Source organism: Triturus cristatus, chromosome 7 (genome assembly GCF_964204655.1).
Source record: "Triturus cristatus chromosome 7, aTriCri1.1, whole genome shotgun sequence".
In the NCBI taxonomy this organism is placed as follows: Eukaryota; Metazoa; Chordata; class Amphibia; order Caudata; family Salamandridae; genus Triturus; species Triturus cristatus.
In genome coordinates, this window is record NC_140590.1 from 1,246,008,893 (window position 1) to 1,246,024,653 (window position 15,761).

At 44.3% G+C, this 15,761-nt stretch overlaps 1 protein-coding gene across 2 annotated transcripts; it reads left to right on the forward strand.

The window, feature by feature from the left end:
• The first annotated feature begins 2,214 nt into the window (after positions 1-2,214).
• LOC146811713 (zinc-binding protein A33) lies at positions 2,215-13,074 on the forward strand. 2 transcript variants are annotated; one of them, XM_085618708.1, is made up of 9 exons: positions 2,215-2,479; positions 4,036-4,107; positions 4,992-5,167; positions 7,463-7,873; positions 8,563-8,658; positions 9,048-9,281; positions 11,481-11,503; positions 11,588-11,718; positions 11,892-13,074. In XM_085618708.1, the coding sequence occupies exons 1-9, from the start codon at positions 2,290-2,292 to the stop codon at positions 12,434-12,436; spliced, it is 1,878 nt and encodes a 625-aa protein (XP_085474834.1). In that variant the 5' UTR covers positions 2,215-2,289; the 3' UTR covers positions 12,437-13,074. The 2 variants fall into 2 exon arrangements, with proteins under 2 accessions (XP_085474834.1, XP_085474835.1); XM_085618709.1 differs by lacking the exons at positions 4,036-4,107; positions 4,992-5,167.
• Positions 13,075-15,761: the final 2,687 nt, after the last annotated feature.

Genomic DNA, 15,761 nt, shown 5'->3' on the forward strand with positions numbered 1-15,761 from the left:
ACCTGGAGCCCGAGGTGGAGAAGCGGCGCTGACTGAAGAAGCAGACGTCGTACCCGGAGCCGCCTGAGGTCGTGAGAGGGCGCCGACGGAGGTCGTGAGGAATACCAAAGGTCGAGGAGGAAGTTAACCGAGGTCGAGTGAGCGGCGTCATCGGAGGAGTGAAGTCCGCCCTCCGGAGTCGTCGGAGACCGAGGTGAAGTGTACCGGAGGTCGGGAGTGAGGATCGCACTCCGGAGTCGCCCGGAACCTGAGAGGAGGAGCACCGGAGGTCGGGGGTGAGGATCGCACCCCGGAGTCGCCGGAAGTCGACATCGAGGCCAGGCCGGCTGACGTCATCGAAGCCGAGAGCGCCATCGGACCGGAGCCGCCCGAAGTCGACATCGAGTAGAGACTGCCCGACGCCGTCGAATCGGAGGTCGAGATCGAACCGAGGCCGCCGACATCGGACCGGAACCGCCTACCGGCGTCGTCTAGAACTGACATTGTGCCGAGGCCGCCGAGATCGAACAGGAACCGCCTCACGGCATCGACACGACTCCAGCGGCGTCGGAACATCAGAAAAAGGGCAGTAAGTGGAGTAGAGGGCGCCTAAGGCCCTGTGGAGACCTGAGAGACTGCTCTAAGGGGCTAGGGAGGTGCTGAAACCAACCTGACTGTGCCAGGGGTGAACTGGGACTAACCTAGAGAGGTTGTGTGGAGAGAGAAAGCCAGGGCACTGGTATTCCCCCCTTGATCTACCTCAGTTTAGGCCTCAGCCTTGTCCCAGCCAGGGAGTAGACCCCCCCCCTCAAGCCTTCCACAACCCTACAAGCTGTGCCTGGGCCCAATCAGCCCTTAGGAATTGAAAAGTGATCTGATTACATGAGTGTTGCTGTATACTGTTAATTATTTATTGGGGGCACTGTATTTATTGAGTTTTACCTATTTATTGCTTCACTATATTTATTGGTCCACAGGACTTGTTGGTGCACAATATTTATTGGTACAGCATTTATTGCCTCAGAATATTTAATTGCCTGTATTACCTGCACTTATATTTATGTCCCTTGTATTTATGATCATCCCTATTTATTGAATCTTCAGACAGTATTTATTTGACCTGCACTATTTAAAATTTGTATATTGTGATTGACTTATTTATTTTCCCAATCAGCAACTAAGAGAAAAAGATAAAGAAAGATATTTTCATAATTTTTACGGTGTAGAGTCGTTTTTGGAACGGATGCACGCATGGTTACCGTGCCTGATTCCTGACCACTCGAGCCAAGCTACCACAGTGTGTCCGGAAGACCACCACCACCCCTCCTAGTGTGGGAGTGGTTTTCCAACAGTACTTAATTGTCATACCCGGACCTTTGCAAATTTAAACAGGGCACAGCTAGCAGATGTTTTACTCTGGCAAAGGTGGTAACTCTACTTGGTGGGTTTGGTTCGCGTTATAGAAGACCGCTGTATTAAAAAATTAAAACTGCCGTAAAATACGCACACTGAGAAGAAAGTGTTTGAAAATGCCTTGCATTTCGCTTTTACATATTGTGCTACTCTATTTTCGTACAATTAAATGCAAGCCTCTTATGTCACTTTTTTACGTTTAAAGCGGAACAATGGACATGATGGAACAGCATTCGAGAAAATGGCGATCAACGGAGAAAGAAGGAAGGAACTGGAAGGTGGAAAGAGTCGGCTCCAGAGGCTTCCATGACAACGGTCTGGAGCTACGAAACAGAGAAAGTACCCGCGCGTGAACGCGCCATGAAAAGATGTGGAACGTAGGCAACCGCTTCAAAATACACTAGTTTAATTGTGCTCCAGGATGATGCCTTACACTATGTTCAAGCGCGACTTCTAGGGAACAAAGTGCCAAAATTACAGCTCCCTAGGGTAAAGCATTATATATGTATTAATAAGCAAATCATATATTTATGGTGTCCCAAAATCTTACAACTCATTCAATTCGTAACATACGTTCTTTCCTGTCTGTATCTTACAAAACGTTACTTTAAGTAAAGAGGACGGCACAAAATATGTCGCTATTCGAGCTCATATTCCAGTTACAATTGTAATTCAGATTAAAATGCAGCAATTCTAAGATGGATGCGGAATTTGTGACAGAAGAATAAGGCGTGACTTCTGAGCCTCGCCTTTCTGGCGTCCGCTTGATTGTGACGCCATCACGCTCGATGTATTTCTTTGCCGCCCGAGACTGCGCTCATTCTTCTCCTGCCGGACAGCAGCGTGCGAGGACTTGCCTATTTCGTCCCCCTTGTGTTTGCTGCCCCTACCGGTGCCATGGCAAATTCTACCGTCGCCGAGCCCGAGAAGATGGACCAGAGCGGCACTTGCGAAGAGGACGAGGAAGAGGACAACCTGGAGGGTGATGAGGAGGAATGTGATGACGACGAAGAGGAAAATATGGAAGCAGCAGAGACCGTTACCGTCGGCAATACATACAAGTGCCGTCGTAGCGACAACACCCTACGTAAGGAAGGACTGATTTGAGGGTGGAACTTGGAGGGGGGGTGGGCGTTGTAGGACCTAGAGGACACCCCGGGTGTTTGGTGGGGTATCATGCCAAGTCCGTTGCACTTTCCATTTGTGATAGTGCTGGCCTCAAGGTGTTCAGTGTAGTCCTTATTCCGTAGTACGTGCATGTCATACTTCTGTAGTTATGACACAGACAGATTACCAAATGAGGCAGCGGTTGTATGCCGCGAGTTCGGTGTTGGCCATAGAGGGCCTAATTGACTTCTAAGTCTGCCAAAGGCACTAGTGTTCTGAAAAAAGTCGTCCGATCGGAACTCCCATTACAGTGGGTGTATTTGGTGAAACTCGAGGGCGAATTACGTTTGCCCGTACTGCTTTTCTTAAGAGTCACGAATGTGGTGCAGCGGCTGACTGCGAGGCGCTCGGGGTCACTACGATCCCCGGCGGCAGCTCAGCGTCGTGACTCTGCTTCACGCGGTAGCTTTACTTAATCTCCCCGACAGTGTTTTAAAACCGAAGGGGTGATAAATTAGCGCTTCCCAAATGCTTGTTTATGCATCGGCACAAGCGAGTTCGCTTTGAACGTGGTTCCTATGCCTTCTGTATCCGAGACTGTTGCGCAGCAGAAAATGCGGTGGAGGTCTCTGATTGGCCAGTCTGTCACGTGGTGCAACCGCAATGGATGCCATGGCGTGAAGCCGTGGGCGGGCGCGCGCCCGATCCACCATTTTGTATGCCTGCTGGTTGGTCTCCATTTTGGATTGGTGACAATAGTTCTTTCAGCGATGCGATTAAACGCCGCTTAAGACTTGGGCCACAAGTGTTGCCCCAAGAAAGTCTGTTTATCGCACGAAATGACACTTTCGGGTGTAGTTACCGGTACGGTATACAGTACCCGATTACTGCCACTGAAATCGGGCATATCTTGCTTATTTTGGTGCCACAGCACCAAAAGTACTTATGTCACGATGTTTATTAGCCAGTTCGCAGTGGTTTTGCCTATCACTCAAGCTCCTAATGACGTGGTGCATGTGATTTACAGCACATGTATCTAGACCATTCCAGTGAGACCACCTCCGAGCAATTACATTGTACTAATTTAACCTGGGAAACGGAGTCGGTTTGATTCATGCCGCCGATCTCCTGAGGCCTTACGGGAGTCCTCTAAATGAAACTGCTAAGCGTGCGGCATAGCTAAGTCGGAGAGCCGCGAACACATTGTCGCTGTTTGTGCTCTGCAAAGAAGCGTATCGCTACCATCCCACTATCCTTCCTCGCGGCTTTTGGTGCACGCATGCTGTGAATCCTTTTGTTGCAGGGGCTCGTCTCACTGCCGTGTTTTGGAGATGGCCTCTGCTACAAGGTTCATTTCGTCTTAAATCCACTTTAAGGACCACATTAGAAGCTTGTCATTGAAGGGATGACCCCACGACAACTTGGTATGAATCTTCAATTGTTAGGTAACTATTTTAAGTAAGTAATATATGGCCGTGCTTGTTCAAACCGCAGCGTTTTATGGTCCGAGATCTAACGTATTTTTTTCCCTGATAGACGCTGCTGAGATAATTAAGACCCGCAAGACCAAGGAGAACGCCGAGGAATTCTACGTGCACTACGTTGGATGTAAGTCTCAAATAAGCAATGGTTATGTAATATTTAGCCCAGCAGTAGATTTTCGTCTTTCAATTTGACAAGCAGTGACTAAACGCGCGTTTTAATGTACTTCATTAACGTTTTCTGCATCATTTCAGACGCAGCTGAAGGAGTAAAGATGCACTAGTTCCTAGAGTTGCTTTGTATTTGGTTTTTTAACGTATTTGGAAACAATCTACAAACTATTGGGTTTGTTGGCTTTGCTTGGCGGCTTAATTTTTGTAGCTAATACAACGGTGGGCTGTTTGCCTAACATAGTGAAATAGTTTACTTATTGCACTCCTTTACAGCGTTAGCTGTAGTGAGTGAATTGGTAACTTTAATCTTGATGCTCCTGGCCGCAGATCTTCCAGTTTCTGCGCGTAGCCAGATGCTCTGCAATTGAGGGATGCAGTCTTGTTTCACTCGCACATACCCTACAAAATGGGAGCTGACAATACTTTGAATTGTCCCATGGTCTTTGCGGGTAACGTGTTATCTTTGTAAAAGATGTGTGGGCCATACACTACATACACGCCCCCCTCCCCCGTCCGCTTACTTTCCACTTAAAGTCTGCACCCTAGTTTTGGTGGTAAAGTTTGCTTTTTAATTAAGTGTTTATGGGTTAAGTTTAGTTAAAATGATTCAGTATTTTATTGACTTTTTATAAAGGCGCTTAATTATGGTGGTTTCTAGATCTGTAACCCTTTATACTAAGCACTAGCATCTCATAATTAATTGTCTCGGCGTATTTAACGGAATTTGGTGTGGACGAGCTCCCCTTTTACGATACTCAAACTCCCATTGAGGGCTCACATGTACTACGTGCACCCAACTCCTGTTACGAAGTGTTTGTAAGCTAACTTTTTCTGCAGTGAATCGGCGTCAGAATGAATGGGTGGACAAGTCTCGTGTGCTGCAAGCCAAACAAATAAAGACTGAAGAATTGAATAACGCAGAGGATGAAACCAATGGCGTGACAGACCAGTCTGAGGGGAAAGTCGCCCGAACCAATAAAAGAAAAATCGAAGACGGAGATGGTGATCAGAAGGTAACAAGTCTCTATGCTAGTATTGCTGTTTACATATGGACTGTAGCGTCTGTATTAAACAGGTCCCCAATTTTAGCTATGATCGCTGCAGTCCCAGTTCGGCACCAACCATATCTCCACCACAGCATGTTAAAATCTTAACGGCATTTGATATGCACCTCGTGGACCGGTGTTTTGCAAGTGAACAGATAGTTAATTTCTGTGTGACGAAGGTTACTGACAAGTCTCAACATCGGCCCAGCCAATGGGTTGTAAAGTGTGGCTCCTTTTGTAATTTAGTACAAATTGTAACGTAAACAGTAGTTCAGCAGACACTGCACTTGTCTGCCTATTTGACTTAAAGTGGTATTTGTGTGGCTTATGGAGAGCTTTTAACGTTTAAAACGTGGGGTATCTTTGTTGATTGGGCACTATACTAAGTTGCGAGCCTGTGTCTGGTGTATAACACCCTAACAGTTACCCACGACTGCCTGCATGTCCGTCTGCCTCTACGTAAACGTATGGCTACCCGACACTGTTCTGTTGGGTTTGCTTCGCTCCAAGCCTTCGTTGCATTTGTCTGCTGAACCAGTGGTGTCTGGTTTTTATTCAGCCTCCTTTCACTTTGTCGTAAACGAGGATGCCTCGGAGTTGGCCAGTAGGTGAGTGGTAGTGTGGTCATGCTTTTAGTGGGCAGTCGCCACCCCAAAACAAAACGTCCTTTCAGGTACGTTTTACAATCTCCAATTTAAGAACCGGAAAGGAGCATTGGCCCACGACTGCTTTGCTTTCGTCTCATGCGCGTGGTAGCTCAATATTGTCTATACCAGCGCTTCTTGATCTTAAAGTCCTGGGGATCCCCCATTAAATGTTTACTGAAATATTTTTCTGTCATTTTAACCTCCATACTGTAGACACGTAAATTGTATATTAAACACGGGAGAGGTTTAACAATAGAACTACTAATTTTAATGAGTAAGCATATTTCGAATTGATGTCGGCCAAAGCTCCCCGTGTTTTTTTGTTGGTGCATGTTGTAATTTGAGGTCACCAACTGTCCATGCTATTAGCTTTACTTGCACTACAACTGATCAAGCTAAGATACAAATTTAAATTTCACCATTCAGATTACTTAACTTAGTTTTGACTTCGTGAAGATCAAGTTCACTTATAATAAATGGTCGAGGACTCCATAGTGAGTGTTGCGGACCCCGTGGGCAGAACCACGAGTATAATGTCTACTCCGACCGTTTCCATGCCAACGGATGGTGATGCTCAGCTAGCTTTTTATCAGTTTATAAGCTGGTGTGTTGTCATTAATTGTACATGTGTGTAAATAAATACAGTCACTCTAAATCATCTTTTGTGTTTATTATGTTTGATTCTGGAAAGGAACATAAATGTACACGTTCATTGTCCATTTGCATCCAGTCTAGACCGGTGTGATGAAGGGGAAAAAGCGGATTTAACAACTTTTATTCTAAGGCTACAGCGGCCTTGTTTGCTGATATTTCTAGTAAAGCGTTTACACTTGAGTTATGCTTAAAGCTTGAGCTCTTGTGGAGTTGGTATGGAACGGTGTGCACTCCACCAAACCAGCTACATACAGCTGCCTATTTAGCATTGTTCTAGCAGTGTCCTGTCCAACATTCGCCCTCCACTCCTGAAGGTAAAATTGTTAATATACCCATGTCAATGGATCGCCATATATCTTTCCCCCTTGTCCCGTTCTAGGACACGCCCCTGCACGAGTGTCGGTTCAGAGAACCAACAAATATCCCGCATATGTAATTAAGGCAGCAGCCGCACCAGCTCGGTTGTGCCATCTCTGGGGGCACACTGCAAGTTGTTTGTCTCAAGTGTTGGCGATTAACGGTCACTGTACCGGCTCATGCCCATTTGATGGTAATCTGTCGGACCTCTAACTGGACATTAGGTCACCATGTGAGTACCAGAGTTAAAGTGTAGCTGCAAGCACGAGTGGCAGCTCGGCCGTTTGTAAATAATTGCCTATTGTGGTTCTTCTGGTACCGGAGGGGTGTGGGTGGAGACTCCTCCCCCGGTCAAGAAACCAAGGGGCAATGCTCGTTGGGTGCATGCCCAATTAATTTGTGCACGCTGACTTGTTTTACTCGAGGGTAACCAGCAGGGACAACTGCCTGTTACTCTTGAGTCAGTTCTGAGTTGCCCATCAATGTATTCATCTGAATTATGAATAAGGGTGTCGCGTGCAGCAAACAGTTCCTCCCCTATTTAGATTAGTTTTAAAAATGCCAAACCCTGTTATGGTCCCTAAAGTTGTTTGTTTTCCCTTAGAAACGGAAAGTGGACGAAGCGGATGACTTTACGGAGGATTTGACCTGCCCTCTATGCAGGTCTTTGTTCAAAGAGCCCGTCATTCTGGAATGTGGTCATAATTTCTGCAAGCACTGCATTGATAAGTCTTGGGAAAGTGCCTCCGACCCCTTTTCCTGTCCAGAATGTAAGGAAGTCTTGGCTGAACGAAAGTACACCACCAACCGAGTCCTCGCTAACCTGGTGAAGAAAGCAGCCGCAGGTGTCAAAGATAAGGATGTGAAGCCCAAGGAGAAGTGTGACGAGCATGACGAGAGGCTGAAACTGTTCTGCAAGGATGATGGGATCTTGGCCTGTGTAATCTGCCGCGACTCTCTGAAGCACTCTAACCACAACTTCCTGCCTATCCAGGACGCCGTCGGAGTGTACCGGGTAAGCCTTTAAAGCAGTTGAGGTGTTTGGCCGCCACTGAATTCAAACTCCTGTTAATGCATTGCCATTCTATTGCCCTTGCGCATAAACGAAACCACCTAGATGGCAATCAGTTTACTTAAATGCTTTGGGAACGGGTTTTTATTTTTATCCTATCAATGGGGTTAACGTTTTGACGGGTAAACTATCTAAGTCAGTTTCATGCTCCGCATACAGGTGGGATTGGTTGCGTTTTACTAGAGTGCAAAATAACTTTCACAGATGTAGTTTGCTTGAAATGGCCTTTTTACACTAGGCCATTCTGCATAGCCGCCTTACAAGGAAGTCGGTTGGTCATGCCCTACCTTGAAAGTAATTACTTGAGGGTATGTGTTCACAATGTCGCAATCGTCACCCTATATTTAGGGATAAAAGTGATATCGGTTTCGTAAAATTACTGCAGATACGGTGAGTGCATGGCCCTTGCTTCAACTCGACTGCTGTATTTCTCTGGCGCTGAACGAGCCTCGTCCAATATTTACTAACGCTAGAATTGTGCATCAAGCGTCCGCCTAAATTATATGGTAAGGTTGACTTGTGCGGAGGACTTTATATGGGAGTGTGCTGGGCCGGACGGATTATCGCACAATTTCGATCTGTCAATGGGCAACGTTTGACAGCTCATTTGTGACACTTTACCTTAATTCTAGGACCAACTAATCGCTTTAGTGACCCCATTGGAGACCACGATGAAGGAAAACCAGAAGCTGAAATGTGATCAAAGCCAGAAGATTTCATTACACAGAGTGAGTGCTTATTTTTACAATAACTTTATTGGTTTGGTGGGAGTGACTAAAATTGTCACGGTGGGGCGGACTTACTAGCTTCCACAACTGCAGTTCATTCTTGCTGCTACCCAATGGGGCGGCGTTCATTTGCGAGCAGTTACCACTTTGTCTACATAAAAAAACACACATACGTCCTGGTAAACTTGGGGTTCATTATTTGTCATTGAAAAACCGAATTACCTGATTCCACTAAATTACTCCATTCCATGAATCCATTAGATACGCAAACTGATACATGTTTTGTTGCCAATTTCTGTAAATCCCTTCTATAATATTTAAGCCTGTGAACATCGAATTCGTAATTCTCTAGTTATCTGGTCCCTCATTGCCATTTTGATTTACTTTAGGACAATATTATAGATTATAAGAAACACATCGAGAGCGAGTTTGAAAAACTTCACCAGTTCCTTCGTGAAAAAGAAGCAAAAATGGTGGAGGATCTCAATGCAGAAGGAGAAGGTCTGCTGAAAGATATGGAGGCCAACTTGGTTAAAATGACTGATAATTGCGAGTTTATTGAAGAGGCAATTTCAACCACTCAGTCCAGGCTCAATGAAAGTGATCCAATTGCGTTCCTGACTGTAAGTATTTAGTGTAAAGGAGTTCTCACTTAAGCGCTATGCCCTTTTGAAACATACCCCTATTCCTTTAACCTCGGCTGTCTTCCTTAAATCTTGTAGATAAATTGTGTAATTTATCCACTGCCATAAAGTTTTAGAGTATCGGTTATCACTACTGTGAGTTGTGCGCACAAGCTGGTGTTGGAGCTTCGAGGAATGTATTGCAGCTGTAATAGCAGTTAAATATATAGAACTTGCAGCCTTGATTGATTTAGGGACATAAATGCCCAGTACCCAATCTTTCTCTTTATCTGAAAGTGTAATTGCATTCTATCCCTCGCTACCTTTGAGGTGTTGAGCGCTTTTAGGTGCGTAGCACGCTACTCTGGAACCAAAAACAGTTCTTGGTGAATTAGTCTTTGGAAATATGATACCAACTTAAGCAGTGGACATGTTAGTCTGATTTGTATTGAAAATTACTGTGAAAGGATAGGAAAAAAGGAATAATGTTTGTTTACGTCTAACCACACAAATACCACTTTAACCAACTATGCCGATAATCACCATTAAAATCTGGGCTTGGCGGTCAACCTGTGGGCAGCCCATCTTGCATCAGAACCACATCAGTAATCATTTTATAAACTGGAACCAGAGGAAATGTTAATCCTGTATCCGAATGGGACTAAGTTGTGTAATCTTAGACCTTCATTTTCTGTCTTTGTGTAATCTTCACAAGATTACACATTTTAAATTCGACTTTGTTTGTTGAAGTGTGATACTGGATTGGCACCCCACACATGCTCATTTGGATATTAAGTCTTTAAAGACTGAACCTAGTGTTTTGGTTCACTCATCAAAATGTAGTGGGAAAGCCAATATCTTTTGAACAAGTAACAATCATAGTTTTGGTTCTTCAGCTTCACCAAACTGATCTTGTGCAGATAATGAGGACTTAAAAGGGCCTATTGGGAGTGCCCCTTTTCAAAAGCCAATTAATACGTGTCAAGCCTAGTTTACTCTAAGAATAACAGGCTAATTACTCAAAATCTTCATTTGAAAAGTTATCGGACATGGTTTGAACCTTGCAGATCACTGTTCCTATGATTGTGTCCAATTAAGTCGCTTTTTGCAACCTACTTCATAAATGTCCTTCAGATTTGGATTTTGTACATTGGATCCACAGAGGTAGGGCAAATACTGCGATTTATTAGCACACCTGACCTGTAGTTATCTCAATTCCTTGGCTGCTTTATCTTGAGTTTGACTGGCTCACTACCAAATCTGAGTAGCAATGACCAGCAGTTTTAGAATGAGATGTTCTCGACACTCCCTGGATAAATAAATCTCCATGAGTAGGAAAGTGCCCTTTCTGTATGGTTGCCCCCTAACTTTTGCTACTGATGCATTTTGATTGACAAGGACCCAGGGAACACTCCGGTTACCAGGGCGTGTTTACCTAATCTGTGCTAATTGTTTCCACAATTGGTGCAATTCTGGCCTACGTGCAATCCCCTTGTAAGGGTTACCTAGGCTACCATGGTTGCCAGGAAAGGCCAGTGGGTGAGTTGTGCCGCTCCAAGGGATCTCTAACCACAAACCGGCACCACTGCAGTTTTAGCCTGTCTACAGGTAGACATGACTTATCCCTGTGCCATGTCTGCGCAGCACTGCACGAGGCCTAGGTGAGTGACCCTTGGGACAGGGTCCCTTATACCTTGCGAGCAGACAAGTCCTTATATCTACGGCCGTTGTTTATACAAGTGCCCAGTAAAGCTCTAATGAGTAGATGTTTGGGTAACTAGTCATTAAGTTTCCTAGCACTATAAAGGCATTACTGAATCCTGGGACGTTTGGTATCCAACATCTCAGAATAAACCTGCATATGTTCCAGTGTCAGACTGAATATACCATGCACTCTGAGGTCCCTTCTAGAGGGGACACCTAAACCAACTGCTGGTCGGCTACTTACTGATTAACACCAGCCTGTCACCATATGACAGGTTTCTGGACCCTCCTGGGGTGGGAGCCGACGCTCCCTGGGCCCAGAAACTGACTTTCCTGGATCGAGATGTTCATGACCTGCCATGGTCAGGTACATTTATCCGGCAGGGGAGTTTCCAAATGTAATGCCAACTAGGTAGTACAGTGATTTTCATGTTTTGGATGCCAATCTTGGGTACTGGCTGAATTAATTGTGTTCTTTCTTTTTTCCCCCTGCAGGATATAAAGAGCTTCATTGAAAAGTATGTATGGCTTTCCAGTAAAGCTTTGGTAAATTTTATTTGTGTAGTAAGTAGTTAATTAAATGGATATGGGTTTCTTTTCAGGTGCTGTGAGGAGCACAGGAAGGGTGTTCCAGCCGAAAGTGTTCTGGTTAACAAGGATCTCAGCCAGGGTCGCTTCAAGGGTCCACTTCAGTACATCATATGGAAGGAGCTAAAGTCTTTTGTTCAGCCAGGTAACTATTTTATTTTAAAGACCCAGAATTGAAAGGTTTGTGGCTCAACTTTGATGCAAAAGCAGGCCTTAAGGGCACATCTTTTGCTTTGTACTTGGGTCAGCGCCAATTTGCAACTTGTAGTACTCAAAGCTGTCTAAATGGCATCTGAAGTGTTTGCTTTCTTCTTGCAGGTCTCTCTCCACTGACTCTTGACCCCCACACTGCACATCCCAATCTGGTGCTGTCTGAAGGCTTGACAAGTGTGAAGTACACGGATACCAAGCAGCAACTTCCAGACAATCCAAAGAGATTCAGCCAGTGTATTCTTGTGCTTGGTGCTGAGGGATTTGACTCGGGGAAGCACTACTGGGAGGTGGAAGTAGGAAATAAAACCGCTTGGGATGTTGGAATGGCCAGCGAGTCTAGTAACAGGAAGGGTAAGATCAAGCTGAATCCCAAGAACGGCTATTGGGCAATATGGCTGAGGAATGGTAATGCTTTCAAGGCATTAGAGTCTCCTTCAAAGACCCTGAACCTGACTTCCAAGCCATCAAAGATAGGTGTGTACCTGGATTATGAAGGGGGGCAGGTGTCCTTTTACAATGCTGATGACATGTCTCCCATCTACACCTTCAATGGGGTATTTACTGAGAAGCTGTACCCATATCTTTCACCATTCCTCCAAGATTCTGGCAAGAATGCAGAGCCACTCAAGCTTGTTCACACCAAGCTATAATCCTGTTCCCTTCCTGACCACTGCAGCATTCTGCAAGTACTTTCCCTTAGTACTGCATTCACGTTTTTGTTTACTCTTAAGCATGTCACATCTTGCCTAAAACGTTGCTGTACTTAGTATGTTATCTTGGAGCTACTATCTAAAGATTGGACCCTAAAACCATATGTATGGCCCCTACTTTTGTCATTGATTTGTTAGTGTAGCTTGTGTACCCTAGTTATCTACATTTTGTAGGTAAGTTCCTAGGGATGTCTTTGCAATACCTGCAACTAGGGTAAAGGTAGTCGCAACTTTGATCTGGCTGCTGCTTTTGTCTGGTGTTCAGGGAAAAAATAGTAACTGACCAATTTATTAATCTCAATGTGTATGTTGCAGGGCAAGATGGTAAAGTTTTGAAGGCATCTCTTTATCAAATACCGTACCAGCGTGGTAACACTTGGATTTTATAGTTTCAAATTGGTTACATTTTAGCAATTGCCTTGTTTAAAAGGATACCATTTCAATGTTCTGCCTTTGTGTATTTGAGTGCCAGTTTCAAAATGGATCATTGATTCTGTTGTATATTTTGCTGTTTAAGTCCTATTGGTTCATTGTTGGTCAGAAATTGTACGGTTTTCTTAAATAAACTTTGAAATTAAGTTTTGGCTTGTATATTTTTTTTTACTTACAAATGTGATTACTTCTCTGGGTAGACTCGTCAATTCATTTTTTTGGCTTAAAGATCCGTATTTACTATCATTCATGTGGCCCATCACGAAAATGTAAGTCCATTTGCAAATTCGGGATAAAGACTGGTCTGGGACTCTGTTGCTATGCCAGCAAGATTTGCCTCCCATCCATTTTAAAATCTTGGGCTGTTAAGCACGATTATGCTACATTAAGGGCCTGATGTAGGTAAATATGAAATACCGATTCCTAAATACCGAATATCAGTATTTAGGAATCTATTTCATATGTAGCTAATAATTCGGTAAATACCGAATCGTTATTACCGAATCAGTAATAAGGAAGGACCTTCCCATTCATTCCTATGGGCCTGGAGGCCCATAGGAATGAATGGGCCCATAGGAATGAATGGGAAGCCATTCACTATAGGGGTTGCATATTCAAGGGTGGCAGGGTGTCACATTGACACCCTGTTGCACCCCTGAATTGTGCTGGTGTGCACATGTGGCGCACATACATGCCCTAAGGGCATGTATGTCTGCCACATTGCACCTTAAGAACAGTAAATCATTGCTTTCTTAAAGGTATTCGGTATTTACCATCAACTTATAGTTGGTGTAAATGACGAATCCTGAATGCAAAAATGCACTCCCTTATCTACCAGAACACTGACCCAGAACCTGTTTGGTTTGTTGCTGGCATAAGATTTTCCTGTGCTGGTTTGCAGGTTTTGCGTTTGATATGCTGTTTATGGATCGATGCATTCTTCAATATGCACTCACCTATTTGTGAACACTGTACTACATGTACATTTTGAACTGCCCCTAATACTAGGTACATTATTCAACTACGGGGATTAGTCTTCCATAAATCACTAGCTGCTCACTGGCCTTTTTTCTTTTCTATTATACCCTAATTTGGCTTTAGGGAACAATGTTACACCTGCAGTTCTACACCCTTTTATGGGTGTAGAATAAAAAGACGAGCCTATTGATAAGAAAGAACGGGTTAGGAGGGGCCGCTGAGCTTTCTGATTAGACTTTAATTGGGCCTCTTAATCGAGGCCGCCCACCTAACTCGAAACCAAGTTTTGATTGTACTTTCCGAACGTGGGCCCTGAGGCTTTTATGGAGCTGACCTCTAGTAATGGACCGCCTCTTGTCTAGGTTGATTTTTCTATCAAAGAACAATTTACCATCCTCGAATGAGAGCTCGAGTTCCTTCGAATTAGAGGCGGAGTATCGTCCTACGAATGTTCAGGGCTCCGATCGTTCCAGTTAACCCACACGACTAACTTGAAGGCAATAATATAACTCCCAAAATTCCGTTTACCATCTCCCTCCCCTAAAGACTGAATTTTTACACCCTGCACCCTCAACTGCAGGTTGGAACTAGCCCAATATAACTAGAACGTGTCTGTTCTGGTTTGGATATCATTCAGGAAATGCTGAACATGAAAGGAAGCTACTATAACCTGTTTAACACATCCAATGTTACTGGAAGGCTGAATAGTTATCGCTGTAACTCAAGACTTTACACCTATATAGCTTGTGAAGTCTAATTTAATCAATCAGTTTAACCATTCCGCGATCAGCTAACTAGCAATAGCCCGCCCACTAATAGAAGTATTTTAAGTAGGTAAGAGTATTTCACAGTAAAAGATTTTTGCCTTCAGTAAAGGAATGAGCTTTTTGCTTGCTCTCCCCACTTTCGACCAGATGGTAATGGTGAATGCATCACCATAAAATGTTTTTACTTTACCAAATTGACGTAGGCTAACCAAGTCCTTAATGTATAGTTTCAGGGGTACCCATGGTCAGAGTTGTCTCCTCCGGCCCTGCTGCACTTCTGCCCATGAGTGGGACATGGTGTAAAACATGAAGTATTAAACTGCCTATATACCTTATTTGCGGTTTGGGGTAAATAGCAAAGCCCAATACTCAAATATTTCATTTAATGTAGGCCTGTCTAGCCCCAAGGCAGGGTGCTGTATTTATAAAAAGTGAACATAATGTTTTACATGGTCCACCAGTTATTACCTGAATTAGCGTTTTTACTGTGCAAAGCCCTAATAGCCTAATTTGCAAGTACTATTACAAATTGGCATCAGCTCCGGTTGACTTTTGAATGGGCCTACTCCAGTTACTTTAAGGTATCCAAAGAATCCGAGCATTGAACTCTGTCCGTATTTTGAGTCGATGGGTGAATTGCACTTTCAGAAGTTGCACCTAGGTTGTCTAAGTTTTAGCCCCGGTTGTTTGCACGCAGGGTCTGTCCCCCCCCCCCCCCCCCCGCCGAGGTTTCCGTGAAAAGCTGACTTTAACTGGAAGAGGTATTACCTTCATGCATGAAACGACATTGGTGTTGGCCCCAAAAGCATATTTCAAGCTGCTTTTAAAGAGCAAGTTTGGAAAACTATGGCTTACATAGGCTGGCTGGGGAAAAATAGTTGCTAACTAGTTTTCCAGGGTCATGTAGGATGATGCTGATGGGTTTTGCCATATTTCTAGTGGGCAGAATGCTGCGTCATGGGATAGCCAGATGCCACATTTCATTAGGAGTGGTAATAGGAGGGAACCTTGCATCCCATTAGGTAACCTGCCATATCCTGATAGTAATTACTAATCCTAAATGGTTAACTGATCTTGACTAGGAGGGA